General features: G+C 56.4%; 4 protein-coding genes across 4 annotated transcripts; 3 read left to right on the top strand and 1 right to left on the bottom strand.

The window, feature by feature from the left end:
• The first annotated feature begins 1166 nt into the window (after positions 1-1166).
• On the top strand, positions 1167-2744 carry DICSQDRAFT_91533 (uncharacterized protein). The gene is made up of 3 exons (XM_007369292.1): positions 1167-1456; positions 1516-1964; positions 2020-2744. Exons 1-3 carry the CDS (start codon positions 1180-1182, stop codon positions 2644-2646), a joined length of 1353 nt encoding a protein of 450 aa, XP_007369354.1. The 5' UTR covers positions 1167-1179; the 3' UTR covers positions 2647-2744.
• A 622-nt stretch (positions 2745-3366) lies between these two features.
• Positions 3367-3979, bottom strand: DICSQDRAFT_157091 (uncharacterized protein). The gene has a single exon (XM_007369291.1). It carries the CDS (start codon positions 3815-3817, stop codon positions 3593-3595), a length of 225 nt encoding a protein of 74 aa, XP_007369353.1. The 5' UTR covers positions 3818-3979; the 3' UTR covers positions 3367-3592.
• A 4125-nt stretch (positions 3980-8104) lies between these two features.
• Positions 8105-9977, top strand: DICSQDRAFT_111024 (proteasome subunit). Its single transcript, XM_007369290.1, has 6 exons — positions 8105-8354; positions 8429-8510; positions 8573-8702; positions 8981-9087; positions 9189-9308; positions 9446-9977. The coding sequence occupies exons 1-6, from the start codon at positions 8182-8184 to the stop codon at positions 9590-9592; spliced, it is 759 nt and encodes a 252-aa protein (XP_007369352.1). The 5' UTR covers positions 8105-8181; the 3' UTR covers positions 9593-9977.
• Positions 9978-13555: 3578 nt separating this feature from the next.
• On the top strand, positions 13556-14929 carry DICSQDRAFT_68354 (FAD/NAD(P)-binding domain-containing protein; the record flags this gene model as incomplete). The annotated part of the gene is made up of 5 exons (XM_007369289.1): positions 13556-14042; positions 14102-14133; positions 14189-14392; positions 14453-14740; positions 14810-14929. The coding sequence occupies 5 exons, from the start codon at positions 13556-13558 to the stop codon at positions 14927-14929; spliced, it is 1131 nt and encodes a 376-aa protein (XP_007369351.1).
• Positions 14930-15143: the final 214 nt, after the last annotated feature.

Raw genomic sequence — 15143 nt, 5'->3', positions numbered from 1 at the left:
GAGAAGTACTCTCACATTCGGCTATGTTGTCGTCTTCAAGTTTGCCATTCTACGCGACTCGGTCGTTCAGTAGGAGCAGTCATATGCGTAGGTCGCATAAATAATGATGCCGCAGTGATCCTCACGAGGCAGTGATTGTTCCGCTAGAGTCACACTGCGGTTTCCAAAAGTATTATGGGTTCAATATGATGCAGCGCTGAGCGGCGTATCAGGATGATGTGCCACGCTTTAAGGTCCAAGCATCGTCCACTAGATCAAGACTGATGAAGCATGCGGCGTTGACCTGAGGCAGTCCCGCTATTGCTCACGAGTGGCTCGGATAGCCCCATGCCTGAAGAATCATACGTTATCTTCCAGAATTCCGAAGGAAGAGGGTTCTCAGCCATCTTCCCAATGTTGTTCAGTTCCAAACCTGGCACCGTTGCATCAGCACCACAACAGACTCCTGCTATGTGCCTCCGAGTCATTTGACAGGTAAAGGATTGAGAACTTATCACATCATACATGCGCAACAAAATCAGTGATACGTTATGCATCGAAATCGACGTCGCAGTTTCAAGGGCTGTATGCGTGTGACCATGATTGCGCGAGACCTTCGAAAGGCTCAGTTATGTGTGCACTGGGAGTTCTCCACGCGCTCATCCGACCGATCAGATCATTATCTCAACATAGAATGGGTGAGGCTTGTGACGGCCGGCCACTACCTGAAACTTCATTGCCTAATCTTTCAAACAAAGTGATACAGATACAGCCGGAAAAAGTGATACAGATAGAGCTGGGATGTACAGATCGTCGATGTTGATGTGTGCTGTTGTATATACCACCCGTTCTGTGTGTCGCGTCCACGGTGAATCTTTCTACGAGGGGTAGTCATACCTGATTTACCGTGGCCCACAAGTGACTTGTCAACATGAGATCTGTGGTATCCCGCGCATCTTAACTCAATCTATATTCTGCGTGTCGTCTTGCATGTTTTTGAGAACACAGGACTTAGATGTGCTGCGGCAGTCTAGTCCTCTCGGCACACTGCGGGAGCGCTGGCACAAACCTTACCTGCGGTAGTGATTTCGTGCATATACACACATACTATAAGAAGCGTCTTCCGCTGCCGAGGGACATACAGCTCCCCCTATTAGCTTCTCTCATCAACATCAACCCCTGAAACTCTCATTCTCAAAGATGTCATACTCATACTACAATCATTCGGACGGCCGCAGCACTGGCTATCGAACTGGGGGTCCTCGCGGACCGCTCAGCCCATATAGGACACGTGCTAATGTGGTAAGCCTCCCACCAGACCGCAGCCTTATGGACGGCTTGCACGGAGAGGCCATACGGACTCTGTCCAAGCCGCAAGTCGACCCGAGCACAGAAATAGCTGTCAGACCCGAGAACGTGAAGTACATCGGCTCATATAACTGGGTCGAGGAGGCCTCACCTACGATCATCGTCCCTGGTAAGTTCGCAGCAGTGCAGTTTCACGCCGCATGCGCTCACTAGGTTACGATCGAACAGGGTCTCCGGCTGAATGGCGCGACCGACCTTTCCCCTACCGAGTCCCGTTCGACACTGATTTCCGGTTTGTCGACCAGAACGGCTACCGCATGGGCCAGGCGTCCTGTCTGCTCCCGCTCTTCCGCGCTGTGGACGTTGTCGCCGAAGAGAATGCGGACACATCCCTCGATTGGAGCTCGATTGACATCATCACCGACAGAAACGGCCTTCGCAAGCTCATGCGATGGCTGCAGTACTCGGAAGGGGCGGTAGGAGCTGGTCTGAAGGAGTTCCGTATTGATCTCCAGCTGGCAGGCCGGAAAACGGTGTTGATGAGCAGATGGGAGAAGCGCACTAGAGAGAACGCGGATCCCCCCAGGTCGGGTTGTGGGTCTAACTTCGAGAAGGAGAGCACGAGGCCGGCGACGGGGTGCGAGAGGAGCACTGGCCACCATCGCATCGTGCAATACGTGAGACATTATGTGTGATGCGTAGGCAAAGATCACTCACTGAGGCCGACTATAGGACATGGGTGGACTGAAAATGATAGTCCGCTGTGAAGTTGATGCATGCATCCCCGAGCCGTCCTCTGTCGGGACAAGGACCAGAGCAACGTTCCCGCAAAGCAACCCACGGGCTACGTCGTCAAACGTAGACGACCTCACCGATATGCTCTCCAGTCTGAATGTCACCAGGAGCACCTCTACTTCCGCCACATCCACAATCACGAAGAGCACTGACATCACTGTGATTCATGCCGGTGTTCAACGACCCCAGTCCTCCATCGTCGAACTGACGACCCGGTCCGTTCGTACCATCGACGACTTCGATTGGACAGAGCAGTATCCTCAGCTCCTTCTCGCTCACGTCCCCCACGTCTTCCTCGCCGTGCACGAACGCGGTAACTTCGAGCGTATCAAGAAGCACGAGCTCGGCGCGGCCGAGTTCCGGAACGTGGAGAACAATGCGAGGCTCCAGCGGGCATTCCGTCAGCTCGTGGGAGTCCTCCGGACCGTCCAAAACCTGGTGAAGGAGCATGGAAGGCGCGGGCGGCTCAGCCTCGTGTGTCGCGATGGGAGAATGGAGGTCTTCGAACGCACGACTGACCAAGGTGCTATTCCGGATAGCGAGCTGGAACGCTTCGGCGTTTGATAAGTTGTCATCACGGGAGGTTAGAAAAGGTGGTGAAACGTGCTTCCATGCAACGAACCATGGCGTGCTGCTCATGCGCAGTCATCATGGCGGTACCCTAGATACGCGCATTCCTGTATTAGTTGTCTGCATTTCGCACCTTGTCCTCGGTTGTGCCAGATCTTGCTAATGAGAGTGTCGATGTTTTCGTGTTTCCCCGATCGCGTAGATATGGTGACACACGTTACGCTTTGTGCTTGGGCAGCACAGATCCTCCGAAATGGCATCATGCCCCTGAACAGCTTCCGAGAGGTCGTAGAGCAGGAAAGTTTACCTATGTGGAGTCGCGGTTCGTCTGCAAGAGCGGGTAGACCTCGGAGCGCCCAAGGCGCTTGAGCCGCTCCCCTCGACCAGCTTGCTAATCGTTGGGATGTTTTGCGTTGCTATCATCGCGGATCTACAGCCCACAGAAAGGAGAAGCGGATAAGATACTAAGCGAGATACGCAGGAAGAAGATACGAGAAAATCTCGACGAACGTGCCATCGCTAAATGACGTTTCTACCTCAGCTTGAGGCGGGCATTCGGAGAAACTACGCTACTGTATCGAAGGCGTGCTCTGCCGTTAGGTGGAAGGGAAGGAACGTATCAAGTGGTGGGCATGGCAAGCAATGATGGATAACCTTGAGGACGCACAATGCTTGTTAGCGTGAATTGCGTACTTAGATCGGTAAGCACGAACTGCGCATCCAGATCATCGGCATTGTCTGCGGGCACTACAGTCGCACAGAAGCATTGCTACCCTACGACAGTGAGATGTTTATGCCTGTAATCAGCAAGACTTGTGGTTCGTGAGTGGGTACTTGTTATCGTCGAAGCTGGGCATGACAGGACCGTGGACATGCGTACACACACCAGCCTGTCAGATACTCGCACCCCCTCTATGCCGTTTCCCCCAAGCGCAGGATGTCATGCTTCCTGACAGCAGGCCACGCGGTCACGAGAGGATGCGCGGGCGAACTCCCGCGCCACCATGGGACTGGGACAGTAGAGTGAGGGAGTGAGAACAGCAAACGGACATACGAACCGGTGCGGCAGGGAAGCGGAGCCGTGCAGCCGTTGTGGATCCCTAACTGGCGAGATGAGCGTCTCCCTCCGCTGGCTACTTGACAAACGTCGGTGTCCGACACCCATCGGGAGAAGCCAAGCGTATGAGCGGCTCTGCCACGAGCTCAGGGACTCGACGAAGGCGTGAGACGCTGCAGGAGCTCAGATGCCGTAAGTTATCTTCACCGTTTGTCGATATCACAGCACCCAGTGGACATCCTCGCTATCACGTCCCTGGCCGAGCTCGCGAGTCCACCTGAGACGGGGTCGGAGTCGCGTAAGGCCATGTCAGATACGGACGTCCAAGTGCAGGGACGTGCGCGGAGAAACCTGGCGGGAGGCGGGAGGTGTGCGTGAGAAAGCCGAGGTTTACGCTGACGCTGCGAGCGCGGTGGCGCACGACTTGTCTCGGTCTTAGCTTATCCTCCACGCTCTAATCAGCAGCACCGGCTCACCTAGTTGCGGAGAAGTGGGGAAGGAGGCGATGGAAGGTGCGACTGGGGGTTCGAGCGTGCCAATCGGAGCGCCGCTCTAGGAGTGGAAGGTTGGAAGGATAGAAGACGACCTTTGTTCGAGCTGGATCGCGGGCCAGAGCCTAGCAGCGTCGAGGTCGCCGAGGCTCTAGACCCCCGTCATTTCAAGGCCAAGCACGAGATTGCTACCGGGGCTGGGGTGGAGACGTCGACGGGCTTCGACGCGATGCGATCCAGAGAGAGACTAAATGAGAGAAGGGGGTGCGCGAGATGCGATTCGTCGAGGCGATTGCGATCTAGGCCCAGGCCTGCGCGGATGCCCACGACGAAATCGCGGGACCGTCGAAGGGGGGCCGGAACCCATGCGGCCACATGCCAAGCGGTTTCCTAGCAGCGGGTGTCTGAACACGAGTACTGTGAGCGTGCGCAGGCGCATTGATCGCCGACGAATGGGGCGAAATAGACGAGGGCGCGATGTCACTTGCTCGTCACCCTGTTGGTGGCCATGGCGAACTCACCCCAGCACGGTCTGCACGCGTGCCCGTGCGCGGGAACACGCACGGCGATTTGGCACCCAGGTACATACTTAGAAAGCCAACGGCGTCGTCGAGGTGCCACTGGCAGTAGTCGGCGTGCGCAAACGGGAGCAGAACACGGCGACGTCGCCGGCGGCGGCGAAACAGCGCATGCATGCATCATGATGTAGAGCACCCGAGCACAGGAGTGGTCACCCATTCGCCGTACTGGCAAGAGAGCGGTAAATACGGTGCGTCATGTCAGCGACAGATGAGAAACCGCCAGGACGCGCGGGCCGACAGAGGTGGAGGCGGATATCGCGTGTCCAAAACGTCGCCTCGCAGAACGACTCGGATGGTGTAGGCGAGCACGACGCGCGCAGGCAGGCGGCGTACGAGCGCATTAACCAAGCCTTATCAGGCACAGAAGTCAGAACCCTTGACATGAACACCACGCTGCCGGCGGTGAAGTCGAAGGCGAAGGCGACGGCGACTTGGTGCTATATTGGGCTACAGTCCGCAATTGCACGCTACCCAGAGCGCAAGCCGGGGCTATAAACCACTCCCGAAGCGAACGCTTAGATAATCCCGAGCATGGCGTGTGAGGACGCTCGAGGGGCGCATGGAATCACTCCGGCGACGCGTGCAAAGACCTGCTGTAGTTCAAACAGAGTCGAGAACGCCAACGGCAGCGGAAGGAGCGGACAAGGCCAGACCGCGCAAAGACGAGCCTCGGATTGTGCTCGCGCGAGGGCTCTCACATAGAAAGTATGCTCGGGGGGAGAAGAGCGCAGGGGGGATTGTCGCCTCCCACAAACAGCAAGGGTGACGCTATGCGCTGCCGGATGAAGGTTCCCCCACTGGCACATAGCATGCCCAATGGCAAATCCCCACTGCACCCTTCCGCACCCCTCCCTCCTTCTCGCCCAGAGCAGGCAAGACGCCTACCAGCTGCGCGGCAAAGGAGCGTTGCGCGGGATTCGCGAACTCGAGTGCCGCCGCGCCCAATAGTGCCCAGGAGCAGCGAGGGTCCCGCGCGTCCAACGTGACCGCGCGGCGTGAATAGACGGAGCACCGCGCTGCGGCCTGACTGCGTGGCCGTTTGTCGTCGTGGGGGCGCGTCCCTGGCTGTAGAGTACCGAGGGCCTGAAGGGAACGCGAACACGATCTGTCAAGTCTATGTCTATTCACGCCTCATCAGCCGTGCGCGTGCACGTGCACGGGGGGCCCGTCGCCGGGCGACCGTCGACGAAAATAGACGTGTACCCCGGCTTGCAGTGATAGGAAGAGGTTGGATGTTCCCAGGATGCCTCGTGTCCGAAGGCCAAGGGGTAGCTAGACAAGGCGAGACAAATTTACGGCATCCTCGCAATCTGTACCAAGGAACTGTAACATGGCCGGTGATTTGTCTCACACTGCAAGATTGTAGATGGGTCTCGCGGAGATGACTGCGGACCGCCGTTGTCCGGGGACTGGGTAGCTCAGGTACCGCTGAAACGATAAACACCACGCGCTAGTCTCTACGCTGGTCGTGTGAAGACATGGGACAAGACCAGCAAGCCGAGCCCAAATACACATCTGCTATCCATCTAGCGCGCGAGCAGGTAGGGCAAGGCTCATGAACATTACCGCACTAAGAAACGAGGCGAGTTCAGCGATAAGCTGAGCTCGATGAGTTGCGCTGCAGGCAGAGCGATGGGCCCAAGGACGTGGACGCAGCCGCTGGAGCAGATGCATCGAAAAGAGTGAAGAGGGTAACGATTTTCCAGTATGTGCGCTGTGAGACAGACCTATGTTGCAAGCCCGTAAAGCCAACAAATAATGGGCCATTCTCCGGCCGACAATTGGCTCTGCCGGAGGAATCCCTTGGCCGGTCCTCTTGGCGTCCCCCTTACCTTTCCTTGATAGACAGCGAGTGTGGCCCTCCTATGCGCACGGACAAGTGGGGCAGAACCAACGCCAGAAGTTAAATTCTTTCGCTAGCGACTTGTACGAGTCTCTGCCGTAATAATGAAGGCCATGGAAACTGAGTTCGCGTTGATGGAGGGGATGCCACGCTTAGATTCGTACATGAGAGCGGCGAGCTGTAGAGCTTTTCTGAGAGCACACTTCCCGCGAGCTTCGCTCTGCACCGACTCGGCCGAGTTCGCCACAGTCCTCACGCTGACAATGTCAAGCGACATACCGAGTTGCAGCAGACGGTGTACAACGTGCGTGGACCAGTGGAGCCGTGCTAGCCATACTGGTTCACACACGTTACCTGTATTGATCGATTATCTCTGCATCTTTACGCACGATACGAAGGCGAGATAATGCACACTTTGGCAAAAAGCCCGTAAGTGTAATACGACAGTCGCAAGAGGGTGGAAACCTTCAGAAGCATCACCGTACACCAATTGAACGACAGGCCTCTAAACGGCGAGCATTGAGGGCAGACTATGATCGTCAGGTTTAATACTCACGAACGTACCTTCGAAAGCCTGTGAACCAGACGTCAATTGCGCCCATTCGCTTCGACTAATGAGCAAGGACCGGCCAGGGGCGGGAGAATACCGGCCAGAAAATCGATGAATGGCGGTCAGGGTTTGGCGGCGAAATGCAAAGCTGAGCGAACGGAGCGCCTCTTGTGATTATCAGAAACAGGCGTATTGGTACCCAGGCAGCGGGCTATCGAGGTTTCCGGGTAAGATGGGTGCAGTGGGCGAGGTCAATGTGGGCTTCGGGAAAGCGGTCGTCGTGCTCCGGAGAGGACGTGAGAAGGCTAGGGGTGGGAAGAGGGCGAGATACGACGGCGTGAGGATTTGTCAGGGTCGACTGAGAGAGTGGGTGGTGGGTTCGGAGGATCGCAATTGAGTTGGGTTCCATGGACACGTCCCGAGACGAAGCCTATCATGGGTGGTGAAAGGCGTGCGCTGGGAGCGTTCCCAGTGACGACCACCGGCATGATGGGTCAGTAAAGGGCGAAGTCCGTTCAGGGATTGTGCGGAGAATAGCTCGAGCAGACAAGTCCACCATCTGAACGCTGCTGGCTGGGATGTGAGCCGGCATTCAATTGTATCTGGGAAAGAAGGACGTCTTGAATGCGAAGACATACGTCCTGTACGCCGTTGCTCTGGGTGGTGGCGGCGGTGCCAGAATGGAGGCCAGGGCGGATTAATGTCGGGCAAGAAGGCGGCGGTGGATCAGAATAGGGCTGATAGGGAAGAGGAAGAGGGCGTTCCTGTGTATGGGAGCAGCTACCGAACGTGGCTTGTCAGGCGGAAATCTCGGCAAATTCCCATCTTCCAACTCCGCCCCACAGGCGCCCGTGCGCGCGCGTCCATCCGCGGAAACTGACGCGGCCTCTCTCGTCCCCCTCTATATACCACCACCCCATCGCCTCCGTCCGTCTCTCGTATCCCCCTCGCTCACCGTCCGAACCAGCCCGACGCATACACACGAGCCAGCACTCTCTGACCTCATCATGCCTGACGGTTCCTTCGCACACCCCCAGCAGCGTCAGTTCAACCCATACACCGACAACGGTGGTACCATCCTTGCCATCGCTGGTGCAGACTTCACCGTCATTGCTGGTGATACTCGCCAGAGCGAGGGCTACAGCATACAGACCCGCTATGCGCCCAAGGTCTTCCGGCTGTGCGTTGATTGCCCCTCACCCCTACTCAGCAGCTATCGTCCACTCACCTGCGCTTTCATTCGCGTTTTCACAGAACTGATCGCGCCGTGCTCGCGGTAAATGGCTTTGCTGCAGATGGCAACATGTTCGTCAAGAAGGTGAAGCAGCGACTTGAGGTGCGTAGTAGTCGCGAGGACGACGCGTCGCGCGCTTGATTGATTTATGGCTCGCCTTCCAGTGGTATCGACACGCACATGCAAAAGACATGCCCCTCCATGCCATCGCCCGCCTGATCCAGACCATGCTCTACGCTCAGCGTTTCTTCCCTTATTATGTCTACAACATCCTCGGTGGTATCGAGGAAGATGGTGAGTGTCATTCCTTCCAATGCGGAGACAGCACTGGGTACCCCTCGCTTCTGGAACGCTCTGAATGTATAGAAGCATCTACTTCCGGTACTTCTAGTTGCCTATCGTTTGTCTATTTGCGACCGGGCACAAAGATGTGCGATTGCTGCTTTCGGAGGGAACGCGTGTCCTCGCATCCCATGAGCGCTACACGGCCACGCGAGAACTCGCCCCTGTGCAGGTCACGGGCTTGCGTCATCCCAGTCACATCCATGCTCACAATGCATCTCTCCTTCCAGGTTCCGGCGCCGTCTACTCCTTCGATCCCGTAGGATCATATGAACGTGAAGCATGCCGAGCCGCGGGCGCCGCTCAATCCCTAGTCCAACCATTCCTGGACAATCAGGTTAGTCCCCCGCTCCCCTAACGATACGCTTAGCTCAGGATGCTGACCCGATCCTTCCCCGACGTCGACCCGTTTCCATCTGTTCGTGATCCCTCGTCTAGATATACTTCAAGAACCAGAAAGCGGCGGCTGGCCAATCGCACCCGGCGCACCTGCCGCTGTCGGATGTTCTTGCTATCGTCATTGACTCGTTTACGAGCGCAACAGAGCGTCATATCGAGGTACGTATCCCGCCTTCTCTTCCACGCGGCGCCACTTGGTCTGTCTGTCAGAAGCACGTCTTTTGTCATGCACCCTTCTCTGTCAAAGTGATAACACGACGAACGCTTGCTTATCTGTGGCCCCTCTTTCCCATTAGGTCGGTGACGGTCTCGAAATCTATGTTGTCGTTGCGAAGGGCCGCAGCCCACAAGGGCTCGAGACCATGCGGAACGTGCAGGAACTGAGCACACGGCCTGATGGGGACCGCATGTTCATCCTCCGGAGAGAGCTAAAGAAGGACTAAGGCCATCGGAGACCTGTGCGTGGACTCCCTGCCCCCGTTCTCTTTGTACACCACGATTTCGAGGACATCTTCTCTCAATGGACGTTCTGTTCCCCTTCTTCCTTCGCACGCGCACGCACTCAATCGAGTACTACGAAACGCGGGGCTTAGCCCCCCTGTCCTGGATTGCTGCAATTGGAACTCGCGCTACGCTGGAATGGGCATCCCCAACGCCTGCTTGCCGTCTTGTGTCGTTACGCTGTAGCTGCTCCTCCCCACCTCTACGCGGTCTTTAGAGTGCGCGCGCGGTGGGAGTAATGTATCAGTATCATTCGTCGTCGTCGCCGCTGTCTTGTCATGTCATATAGCTAGAAGCCAGAGCAGTAATGTAAGCCCCTTATCTACCTCGTCTCATGCGCCCGACTGCAAGCCCGCGTTAGAACGCAATGACGCCTGCCGCCGCGTGCGTGACGAAGAAGCCCTCCACGCCGCATGTGGCCTGCGAGCGTCGGACGTCGCTCCGCCATCAGCGCAGTGACGGCCTCTCGGGGACTGCTGACCACCGCGATGTGGTAGGCGGCGGCTTCTCGACTAATTTCGCCCGCCCCGCCGTCTTCTGCGCCACAGCTCGGCTGCAGATAGCCACTCGCCAACCGAACTTACTTACTGGCATCGAACTCGCGGAGTTATCTCACTTTGCGTGATGTCGCACGTCTACGACGCCTTCCGACAGGACCACGATGGGGTTGTGCGGGTTCGGAGAACTTCGGACTCGCGTGAACGCGCCGCTTGTTGGACAGAGATGGTCATGCGGCGCGCGCGCTGCCCCGCCCTTCCGAGGTATATACGCTCAATGTACGCTGTTTGGTGGTCCCGGTTGGTCTTCGGCGTGCGCGGGAAGCGTGCTGTTGATCGAAGCAACGATGTATAGGCGGCTTTGGCTCGGGCCCACCGCTGGAGGGTGAGTGAGAAGTGGGGCAGGGCGTCTGGGAGGCACGACGAGCACTGACGGGTTGCCAAGTTTGGCGGGAACCCGACGGCGAGTCTCGGGCACGCATCACTTAATTTATCGCCGTGAGCTTGCCCAAGACGTACGAGCGACACGAGGTCCGGAGAGGCTGTCACGACGAAGAAGGGCATACCAAGGATAAATCGACATATCAACTTCGGAAAAACATATCAATTGGTCAGATGCAGCCAGCCTCTTGGCCAATCGGCCGCATCGCAGATCAGACGTGACCTTTGTATTGAGAAGAGACGTCGAGACAACACGCCCTGCCCATAGTCGCCAGATCCACCGTCCAACATGGGGTGGAAGCCTGGGGGCGGGAGTCGAAGTCCGGGGCCGGGTGGGGAACGGTGCCTTCCTGGATCAAGCGGTGAATGCGGCTCGGAAAATGTTCGAGAGTTGCATATGGGGCGCGGCTTCCGTGCGGCAGCAGCGCTGCTCGTCTGCGTTATCCTCGAGGGCGAATGAAGGGGTGCGTTCAAAGCGAGTGGCGGAACAGCGGGTCGATGAGTCCGGCTCTCGTCCGATATGCGACATAGTGGGAGCTCAAGGACGATAACAAGGGTAATACGAACCCGACGAGACTAAGGTTTGTCATCTGACCAGAACTTGAAGGCTTAGCGGCGAACCGTTGCATGCGGATGGGATGCACGAGAAAGTCACGGTGTGCGACGAGCACCTGTAATCTGCCAAGTTGGCTCAAACCGCTCCATGAGGCAGCCTTGATGACGTGCGTCGATCTCGACACTCACGGCCGGTATCAACTGCATAGCCGGAAGTAGCCCGGGCAGGTGACCTTCTATATGTCTCCGGTTAATGGGAAGTGTGAGGGAGGCTCTAGGTCTGGGTCGAAGTCACTGTGCAACCTTCCTCGGTCTCCCCCGGTCACAAGACCGGTACCGATGTTCTCCGTGCACGCGGACGAGGGAGCGATACGTTGGACATGACAGGATGCTTCGCGCGACCATCGGTATGCCGAGACGTGGATTGGTTGTGCCGGCTGCACCAGGAAGGGTGCAGGAGGAAGGATGTGGGGGCGGACGTCCGTGAGTGCGCGGGCGATGTTGCGGGACATCTCGTGCCGGATGCGGGGCCGGAGCGAAGTGTTTCTGGAGAGAATGAGGGGAAATAGGATGCTTGACATATTGACTGAAATGTGGGGTAGTGAGTTCTGTCAGGGGCAGAAACTTGACTTGTTGGGAAAGAGCGAGTCAGGACACGTGCATATAGCTTGCTCGTCCCTGAGGTTTTCTAGACATCCGGTATCGTGTCCACACCGATGTCGCTCTACGGTACTCTGTCGGTTCCCGTGTCAACATAGTGGGTGGGTTATGCATGCTTTTCACTGATGGTTAGGGGGTGATAACATTGGTACATACGAACCGCGATTATTGGTGCCTATAAGGTCATCTACGGACCGCTCCGGTCACGCTGACTGACAGCGCTATGAAAGGCATCTTGACGATAGGCTTTGTGTACAATCGATGGATAAAAATCTGCTGCCCTAAGAGTGTGAGCGGCAACTATAGGACTCCAGCGGAATTACACACATGAAGCAAAGCTGATTTAGTACATCACCTCCCGCTGGCATGGCGAGCAACCGTAGCCGTGAAAAACGCCAATAGTGACGGCCCTACGGAGCGACGTCCCTACACTGCCGCGGTCTCTGCCAGTTGCGTAAATTTTTGCCTATGATACGAACCTTAACATAAGGCCAAAGCCAAAATCGAATCGGACTATGGGCCAAGGTTGTGATCGCTAGGATGTCGCCGACCCTGTCGCTGCCGCTGTGCGTATCAAGGATCGACATCGTGATCCTTCCCATTCATTTTCCATGCTACTTCCGGCATGTTTATGTGCCGCGAGCTGATCGATTGCACCGAGTCAGTAGCCGCGGATCCGACGTTGTAGGAGTGGACACAAGGTGGTCGATCGTGAGCGCCTGACGGTAGGTTGAACGCGCGCCTTTGCTGGCGCCTCTGAGAGTGGACTTCGGTGGCCCGAAGGTCTAACGTAATTTCAATTTTTCAAACCCCCATCATCTGTAAGATTCATCCTCGCCCTGGTCCTGTCGCACAGGCACTGAGCTCGATAACCACATGGGACCTCCCAAGAATACGAGTCAAGAACTTATCCTTGATGATAGCGCTTGGCGCTTGTACAGTGGAAACACCAGCCCCTATTTGCGTCAGTTTTTCCTCAGCGGCATTTGACTGCGCTGCGGAGTTCCTATAGTGCGGACTGCACTTGAGCGCGGCCCTGCCCTAGCTTCCGGTGGAGTTCGGGAAGGACAAATGATGAACTGGCGGCACATCACCGATAGCCGCGAGGTACTGGCATGCAAGGATAGGGGCTCGTAAAGCAGCATGAAGTCGGTCCTACAATTATTCGCCTCAATGCCTCGACATGCCGATGGATATCGGTGAATAGCTGAGTGAATGCCTTCATCGCCGTTCGCGCCATATTGATTAATGCAGAATAGATCAGGTTTTCACCCTTTATCGCCCCATAGACAAGCAAACTCTATTTGCAAGCATCTGTTTCAGAGTGTACAGTATGCGTCGGCGATACACGAACGGTAAGTGGCTTACACATCTAGTCCCGCCTCGGCACGTAGCCGCGCAATACGACCATGCCAGAAACGCGCGCCTCCACACTTATTGTATGCATAGGCGCTCATGAGAGTAAGCAGATATCACGAATCTTCCCTCACTACTCAGACGCAGCTAGTGGCTTACATCATATTTCCCAAAATCAGGCAGGCAGGGACCAATCCGAGACCTCCAAGGTTGATAAACGCCGGGGCCCTAGGGTTCTTAGCGGTCGTGTGCGAACGGTGCACTCCCGCCATAAAAGCGAAACCTAGTATGCCTTCCGACGATACCACACCTGTCTCAAAGCCTACGTCTCTCTCCCTCTGGGCCTGGTTTACCTCCCTCTTCACTACTATCTCCCGCCCTCAACACTCCTACGACATGGTCGAGAAGTCTGGAAAGAAGAACGTGGTCGTCATCGGTGGTGGCTTTGCTGGCGGTACCGCTGCTCGCGAGTTGTCGAAGAAGCTCAGCGCATCCCAGTATAACATCATCCTCATCGACGCCCGCCCCTTCTACACACATCTTCCCGCCTTGGCGCGTATCGCAGTCAGTGCCGAGGATCAGTTGGAGGAGAAGGCGCTTTTCGGCTTCGAGAAGCTGTTCCACAATGGTAATGGTACCTTCAAGCAAGGCAAGGTCGTGTCCATCGCGGAGGCGGCTCCTGGAAAGGGAGGGGAGGTCGTTCTCGAGAGTGGCGAGAGGGTATCCTACTCCGCGCTCCTGATCGCGACCGGTGCTATCTGGCCCGAGATCATCCAACTTCCCGAGACGAATTCGGCTACGAAGTCGCACATCAGCACCTGGAGGAACAAGGTCGAGAAGGCTAACCACGTCGTGATTGTCGGTGGCGGTGCGGTCGGAATAGGTCAGTCGTGTGCCTATATCTGTATGCCTTCTATCTGCTAAGCTCGTCCTTGTCATCAGAGCTGGCGGGCGAAATCAAATATGCGTACCCTGTAAGCGCTTGCTATTTCCCCATGCGTCGTACTCGAGCTGACATAATTGCTACAGAAAAAGAAGGTCACAATCATCCACCGTGACTCCCAGCTCCTCAACGCCGTCTACCCTGCCAAGTACCGCAAGGACATCGAGCGCCGTGTACGCTCACGCAACATCGAACTCCTCCTCGGCGACTCTATCGACCTTCCCCCTTCAGAGAATGTGAACGGCATCTCTACCCGTAACGGCAAGAGCCTCCCAAATGTCGACCTTGTGGTACGTTATCCGTCTCAACCCGGCCCTTGACCCGTCGGCTCACCATCTCCTCTTGTACAGATCCAAGCGTTCGGCTCGAAGCCTGCCACGAGCTTCATCTCGTCGCTCGGCTCTGACGTCCTGACATCATCGGGCACGGTCCGAGTGAACGAGTTCCTCGAGGTCGTGGGCCACGCCGGCGTGTTCGCCGGGGGTGACATTATCGACTGGGAGGAGCAGAAGCAGGCAGCAAAGGCTGGCGGGCACGCCGCCATCATTGTTGCGAACATCATCTCGTTCCTCCAGGGCCAGCCGCTGAAGAAGGCGTACAAGGGCAGCCCTGAGCTGATCCTCATCCCGCTCGGCAAGGTGCGTTCTCCGGAGCTTACTATCTTCTAATATGCAGCCCGCTGACGGCGATCGTACCCATTTTTACAGAGCGGCGGTTCCGCATACCTTGGTTTCCTGTGGGGCATCATCCTTGGTGACTGGTTTGCAAAGATGATGAAGGGCAAGGACCTCATGGTCGGCATGGCACGGGGTCAGCGTGGCCTCTAGGGGCATGCGCGTTGTTGGATATGGGACTTCGGGCTGTATCCCCTCATACACATTCATTCAGCATCCGTTTCTGTTGTCTTTATATCTCATCGTCTTATATCCTCATATGTAGCAGTACATCCTAATACTACATCTCTTATCAAATCCCTCTAAATAGATGCATAGTATGATGCCACCGTCTGTCCGTTCTACGAGCACACAAGTGGCGTGCTAT

Source organism: Dichomitus squalens (genome assembly GCF_000275845.1).
Source record: "Dichomitus squalens LYAD-421 SS1 unplaced genomic scaffold DICSQscaffold_47, whole genome shotgun sequence".
NCBI lineage: Eukaryota > Fungi > Basidiomycota > Agaricomycetes > Polyporales > Polyporaceae > Dichomitus > Dichomitus squalens.
The sequence above is the reverse complement of the archived record's forward strand: the minus strand, read 5'-3'. Positions and strand labels throughout refer to the sequence as shown.

Coding starts and splice junctions, on each gene's coding strand:
- DICSQDRAFT_91533 (XM_007369292.1), top strand. CDS start 1,180: ATGTCATACTCATACTACAATCATTCGGACGGCCGCAGCACTGGCTAT. Junction 1,457..1,515: donor ACCTACGATCATCGTCCCTG/GTAAGTTCGCAG, acceptor ACGATCGAACAG/GGTCTCCGGCTGAATGGCGC. Junction 1,965..2,019: donor ACCATCGCATCGTGCAATAC/GTGAGACATTAT, acceptor GGCCGACTATAG/GACATGGGTGGACTGAAAAT.
- DICSQDRAFT_157091 (XM_007369291.1), bottom strand. CDS start 3,817: ATGGGTGTCGGACACCGACGTTTGTCAAGTAGCCAGCGGAGGGAGACG.
- DICSQDRAFT_111024 (XM_007369290.1), top strand. CDS start 8,182: ATGCCTGACGGTTCCTTCGCACACCCCCAGCAGCGTCAGTTCAACCCA. Junction 8,355..8,428: donor GCGCCCAAGGTCTTCCGGCT/GTGCGTTGATTG, acceptor GCGTTTTCACAG/AACTGATCGCGCCGTGCTCG. Junction 9,309..9,445: donor CAACAGAGCGTCATATCGAG/GTACGTATCCCG, acceptor CTTTCCCATTAG/GTCGGTGACGGTCTCGAAAT.